We start from the raw sequence: 7000 nt of genomic DNA on the forward strand, positions 1-7000 counted from the left end.
AGTAAAAAGGGTTGCAAATATATGCAGATGCAACTCTCTGCTGTGAATTTAATTGCACACTCTCAGTTATGTGTTATGGGTTGTATGTTGTATATAGAGCTTCTGGCTTAACACACCAGACACCTTAAAGGTGGATTTGATTCATGGATCTTCTGCAGTGGTTCCCAACCTTATTGGTTGCATATTCCTTGGCAGCCCACTTCCATAAATTGTACTTTTCATATTAGCAAAATGTTTGTAATTAATAATACAAGCCCTCATCTCCTCTCTATGAAAACCCAGACTTCACGTATTCATCACATATTTTCTCTTTTCATCTGTTTGAAGAACAGAAGACTCTGCCTTTGCACTGTTTTGCACCAGAAATGTGAGGAGCAATTCTGGGTGATTGATCACTTTCCATATTATGTTTCAGTTTTTTTACTGTGCTGATTTTCAATCACTGGTTCATACATGAATTGATGACTAAAAACTAACTATTGGTGGGGCTTTCACAGCCAACTAGCTACCTTCCTTCCTTGCTGGCCCTGCAAAGCATTCTGGAGCACGACCTGCCTTTTTTTTTTTGCCATTATTCCATTCTTTTTCAAGTACCCCTAAAGGTCCTGTTGAGTGTCCCTGGGAGTACATGAATACCAGGTTGGGAACCACTGTTTTACTGGTATGTTGTTTACAGTGCACGGATAGTGTTTACAAAAAGGTGGTGAAGGCCAGAATTTAAATAAATATAAATTTATTTAAATATAATTTTATTAAATTAAATATAAATATAAATAAAAATGTATCTTATGATCTTTTACTATGTTTTTTAATAAATTAGAGACTACAGTTCTTAGGTTACAATTAGTGGTAGGTTATTTTTCAGGATCTGGCCTCTGGTAAAATCAGTCAAAACTATAGTCAGGCACCCCCCTAAGTTTAAACCCCCCCCGACTTATCTGAGGGTCATAGAAAATTCCATGATTGGTGGCTCAAAACCTGCCCTTGACTTATCTGTGGGATCAACTTGCAGTACATTCTTCGGCGGGCACTTTTGTAAGTTTAACTGAAGGTTATTCCATACATACCATTTCTAGGGAAACATGAGTAATTCTCTAGTGTTTCCAAGAGAAAACTTGTAGTAAATGAATGGCACATACAAGCATAGATGCATCTTTAGACAAAAAACATAGGTAACCTGACTAAGCCAGGTTTATACCCACGTGCAACATCCACATGTTAGCTGAATTTAAAAAACCATGCGGCAGCAACTGGAAGATGTAGAGCTGCTTTAAGTAGAGCAGTGTTTCTCAAACTGTGGGTCGGGACCCACTAGGTGGGTCACAAGCCAATTTCAGGTGGGTTACTGTTCATTTCAATATTTTAATTTTAATATATTAGACCTGATGCTATCGTGGTATGCGACTGCATTTGGGGAAATGTTACAGATCTGTACTTTTAACAGGATACTATGTATATGCTTTTAACAATATAGTCAATGGGTAGGATTGTAGCCTAGAACTGTTAAAAATTTTCATGCCTGATGATGTCACTTTCAGTCATGACAGCACTTCCGGTGGGTTCTAACAGATTCTCATTACAAAAAGTGGGTCCTGGTGCAAAAAGTTTTGAGAACCACTGAAATAGAGCATCCAACTGTCTCATACCAAGTTAGATCATTAGTCGATCTAACTCAGTATAGCCAGTGCTGGCTGGTATCCGCTCTCATTCTCAGAGAGGAATTTTTCCCTACCTTATCTGGAGATGCCAGGGGTTGAACCTGGGACTTTATGTACGCTGTATATTTTCACATACCTTGCAAAGAAATGTGTGGGTTACTAACCTAAATCACTTGGAGCATATTCTAGAATTTCAAAATTCCAGTTTTTGTATGCAGCATATTGTTGATACATATTGAACACCTCTGCAGTGAATAGCATGGCTTCCTGTCCCCCAACTCCAGCAGTCACCTCCATGACGAGATCACTCTTGTCTGTTTCTTCTAAAGGAATCAAAAGCAATACTATCTGCAACACAAACACAATGTGCCCTTTTACCCCATAACATTCCCTTCACCCAATTTCAATCCTAGTGTTCATCTTTCTAGAATAGCATGAAATAAAACAAGCACTGCTACATATAGGCAAATAAATTATTTTGCATATTATAGTTGTTCCTCAATACTTCTGTACTTATTTCTAAAGCTAAATAAAACTAGTGATTTTTTCCTTCTGTTCAGCATTCAAACTGGATCTCCCCGTCTCCATATCAACTCTAGTGTTTATAGCTGCATATTTGATCAAGTGTACTATTATTCACCTAATGGAAAAAGACTACAGTAAAGTAGTTGGCCCACCTCAGCAGAAACAGTAACATCAAAGTATCTTGACTACCAGACCAGATCCTAGTCCTTTGATTTAACTAGTACCTTAAGGCTAACAGGGATCAAGCATAGGTGTGTCCCCATATTAAGGAGGGATCAGTTCCACAGACCCCCCCCCCCATACAAAACTTCGGATATGGGGTCGGAAGGCCCTCCCATCCTCTTTAATGTGTTTTTAGACTTACTGAAGTGAAAGTGCTCTTGCTTAAAAAGGTCGCTTGAAGCTTACAAGTTTATAACGACCTTCAGGTTGCCTCATGGCAGCCTGGAAGTTTGAAAAATACTAGATTGAGGTAAACAGGAGCCAGTTAACTTCTGCTTCCAGTTAACTTTGATCTAGTTTTCTTTTTTCTTTTTTTTCAAGCATCCAGGCTGCCATAAGCTTGTAAGCTTAAAGCAACCCTGTTAAACAAGAGCACTTTCACTTTGGTAAGTTAATGGGTGCATGGGAGGGGCATCTGCGAATACAGGGGGCCCCCCCTGCAGATACATAAACAGAACACACCTTTTCAATAATAGTGGTGGAAAGCATCTCTGAAAGATGCACCTAGCTTATGACTCATACAAAAACTGTAGAATTTTCTTCTCTTATAACAACTGATCTTTTGGCAGCAGCTTCAGGACTGACAAAAGCAATACCACAAGCTGTCAAGATGGCCACATCTTTTCCAAGAATTAGACAAATACAAGTAGGATAGGCCTGCCAATTGCTATTGTCCGCAATAGCAGAAATAAAATTGTAATTATGATAAGTGGAAGGAAATTCCAGATAATTTCTTCTCCCTTCCTCATACCACACAGTGGCTGCTACAAAACACTTTCCTAAGGATTAGGGGACTTGGAAGAATGGGATGGGATGGAGGGATAGGGGAAATAGCCCCAAATTGGAGAGTGGTTCTGTGCTGAACCAGAGGTTCAACAATGACTAATAGACAGTTATGTTCAAAGTGATGTACCTGACGTTTCAATTCTGCTATTTCTTCCTGACAGGAGACAACTTCCTTTTCTGCAAGCTTCCGCAAATCGTCATTTTCATCTGGAACAATATAGCATATAATACCCACATTAATTCCAAAAGGGCACATTTGAAATGAAAGATATTCTATGGTCCCTCACTTCCTCTTTTAGTACATGGGTATTAAGAGCTTTGGCTGTGGACCAGGAAGATCCAAGTTCAAATACCAGCTGACCTTGGGTCAGGCAATCTCCCTCTCAACCTAACCTACCCAATAGTTATGAGGGTCAAAGGTGGAGCAAGCTGCTATCTACACTGCCCTGAGCTCTTTGGGATAAAGGCAGAATAAAAAATGTGAAAAATAAAACATAAAATAATAATATATAGTGCTATTACAGCAGACAGATGAACCAAGCACACATGTGCTATGAACAGTCTCCATGTGTTGATTACACATAAACCCCACAGATGATGGGGAACAGATGGGCATGTGGCAGCTGGTCTACAATTTAGGGTGCAATCCTAACCCACTTTCCACCACCGACATAAGGGCCATGCAGCTCCGAGGTAAGGGAACAAACATTCCCTTACGTTGAGGAGGCCTCTGCGAGTGCCACTCAATTGCAGGATGCAGCACATGTCCCACTGGCACCTCTATGCCAGTGCTGGAAAGTTGGTTAGGATTTGGGCCTTAGTTTCTAGCAAAGTTCTTTGGCTCACAAAGGGTATATCATTCTTATGCTTACATGCCATCCAGAAACACCTAGCTGGCCACTGTTTCAAATGCTGGACTAAACGGATATTTGGTCTGGTCCAGAAGGCAGTTTGCCAAGTGGTAACCCTAAACACACTTACCAGGCAGTAAGCCTGATTTATTTCAATTCTTCTAAGTCAAGAGTCTCCAAACATTTCAGTATGAGGGCCACATAATAGCCACACTGTATATTTTGTACATTTTCACAGGCTGAAAAAAAATCAGTTTTATAAATGAAATATAAATGAATAAATAAGTTTTATTTGGATTTTTTTGTAATCAGTATATATAATTCAGAACAAGAGAGAAATAAGACAATTACAAAGAAAGAATGCCATACTTAAACTGACAAATGATCTATAATGGGTAAAAAAAGCCAAACATTTGCAAATGCTCTGGAAAAAACAACAACAAAAAAAACAAGTTGCTGAGGGCTGGATAAAACAAGAAAATAAGAAGAGCCCCACTGGATCAGGTGAAAGGCCCATCTAGTCCAATTTCCTGTATCTCACAGTGACCCACCAAATGTTTCAAGGAGCAAACAAGACAACAAGACAAAACCTGTGTCCTGGTGCCCTTCCTTGCATCTTGTACAAGATTACCAAAATCTTGTGGGGAGTAGGATATGGCCCCTGGGGCCACAGCCTGGAAACCCCCTAACTAAACATACTTAGGATTGCACTCTACATTTGATCACAGCACGTGACTAATCAACAAAGACTTTTAAGTGCTGGAAGGAAATCTCTGTTCAGTGACTAGGTGCCTGCCAAAAATTCAGCAGGCAGTGATTTTCCCGGGACAGAGTGGCAGCTACAGAATACAGCTTCAAGTATGGAATTCCTGCCTGTCAAAGGCACAGAGATCTGGTCACAGCCAAGGCGACCAGAGAAGCCAAGGCGGAACGTGCAGTGGGTGGGGAGGCAGGTGAGGGCAGAGCCTCCCCACTGGATTCCTTCAAAAAGCACCGCTGCCCTGTGAGGTGCCCAAGCACCCACAACCCAGCCAAGGCAACCAGAGAGCCCCAGGCACAGGGATGTGTGGTGGGTGGGGAGGCAGGTGAGGGCAGAGCCTCCCCATGGGAGTCCTTCGAAAAGCACCGCCACTGTGAGGCGTCCAGGCACCCACAGCTCAGCCAAGGCGACCAGAGAGCCCCAGGCACAGGGGTGTGTGGTGGGTGGGGAGGCAGGTGAGGGCAGAGCCTTCCCACAGAGTCCTTTGAAAAGTACTGCCACTGTGTGAGCTGCCCAAGCACCCACAACCCACACACAGAGCGTGTTCACCCCATTGAGGGTGAGGGTGTGTGTAAGGGACACGCTCTGCGCATGGGTGATGGGTGCCTCACACAGCGGCGGTGCTCTTCGAAGGACTCTGGTGGGGAGGCTCTGCCCTGACCTGCCTCCTCCCACCGCAGTCCCTGCCCAGGCAGAGTGTCAGGGAGGCCAGCGACGCCCACCTTCCCGTGCCAGGCGCTCCGTGTCGCGCAGCTCCTGCTCCTTGCTCCGCAAGAGGCGAACCTGCGCTGCCAGCTGCGGCCGGAAACCCCCGCCGGGCTCTTGCTGGGGTGGCTCCTGCTGCTGGTCGAGGAAGCGCTGCAGGGCGGGCGTGGCGAAGAGCTCGTGCAGCGGGCGCGGCTGGCTGCAGAGCAAGCGCCGGCTCGGCCTGCCCGGGCACCGCGCGAGGGCGGGGCAGGAGCAGCCGCTCCCCGGCCCGCGCGCCCACAGAGAACGCAGCAGCGCTGAGCAGCCCCGCATGTCCACGAGCACAGCCTCCGCTACCGCGCGCGAAGCCGGATGACGCTCGCGGAAATCAGCCTCTCCGGCGTCTCCCAAAGAGGTAGAAGAAGTTAAAGAGGACTACGCGCCCTCACTTCCGGCTCCCGTTCCACTTTGCCCTAGGGGGGAGCTGCTCTCAATGCGCAGGTCTCTACAGCGCCCTCTACACGCAGGCACCTGTTATTTCATCTGTCTTTGTACAGGCTTTCTTTGTACATCTGTCTTTGTACAGACTTTGTCTTTGTATATCTGTACAAAGACATCTGTACATCTGTATGTCTGTACAAAGACATCTGTACATCTGTATGTCTGTACAAAGACATCTGTACATCTGTATGTCTGTACAAAGACATCTGTCTTTGTACATCTACACGCAGGCACCTGTTATTTCATCTGTCTTTGTACAGGCTTTCTTTGTACATCTGTCTTTGTACAGGCTTTGTACAGACTGAGAGCAAAGTCCAAAGTCCAGCTGAAATGTCTGTGTGACTTCCTCTTTGCCGACGATGCAGCTGTCACTACCCACTCTGCCAAAGATCTCCAGCAGCTGATGGATCGTTTTAGCAAGGCCTGCCAAGATTTTGGACTGACGATCAGCCTGAAGAAAACACAGGTCATGGTTCAGGATGTGGACTCACCTCCCTGCATTACAATCTCTGCGCATGAACTGGAGGTTGTCCATGACTTTGTGTACCTTGGCTCAACTATCTCCGATACTCTCTCTCTCGATACCGAGCTAAACAAGCGCATCGGTAAAGCAGCTACCACGTTTTCCAGACTCACAAAGAGAGTCTGGTCCAACAAGAAGCTGACGGAACATACCAAGATCCAGGTCTACAGAGCTTGCGTCCTGAGTACACTTCTGTACTGCAGCGAGTCATGGACTCTTCACTCACAACAGGAGAGGAAACTGAGCACTTTCCACATGCGCTGCCTCCGACGCATCCTCGGCATCACCTGGCAGGACAAAGTTCCAAACAACACAGTCCTGGAACAAGCTGGAATCCCTAGCTTGTATGCACTGCTGAAACAGAGACGCCTGCGTTGGCTCGGTCATGTTGTGAGAATGGATGATGGGCGGATCCCAAAGGATCTCCTCTATGGAGAATTCGTGCAAGGAAAGCGCCCTACAGGTAGACCACAGCTGCGATACAAGG

General features: G+C 45.1%; 1 protein-coding gene across 1 annotated transcript in view; it reads right to left on the reverse strand.

Moving 5' to 3' along the window:
• MTRF1L (mitochondrial translation release factor 1 like) overlaps positions 1-5899 on the reverse strand; it is a 20024-nt gene extending 14125 nt beyond the window's left edge. The window contains exons 1-3 of the mRNA XM_066615772.1: positions 5525-5899; positions 3319-3398; positions 1823-2006 (exon numbers count right to left, since the gene is read on the reverse strand). Coding sequence (XP_066471869.1) covers positions 1823-2006; positions 3319-3398; positions 5525-5822 — 562 coding nt within the window. The 5' untranslated portion in view covers positions 5823-5899. The remainder of the gene's footprint in view (positions 1-1822; positions 2007-3318; positions 3399-5524) is intronic.
• Positions 5900-7000: the final 1101 nt, after the last annotated feature.

This window comes from Tiliqua scincoides, chromosome 1 (genome assembly GCF_035046505.1).
Source record: "Tiliqua scincoides isolate rTilSci1 chromosome 1, rTilSci1.hap2, whole genome shotgun sequence".
NCBI classification, from domain to species: domain Eukaryota; kingdom Metazoa; phylum Chordata; class Lepidosauria; order Squamata; family Scincidae; genus Tiliqua; species Tiliqua scincoides.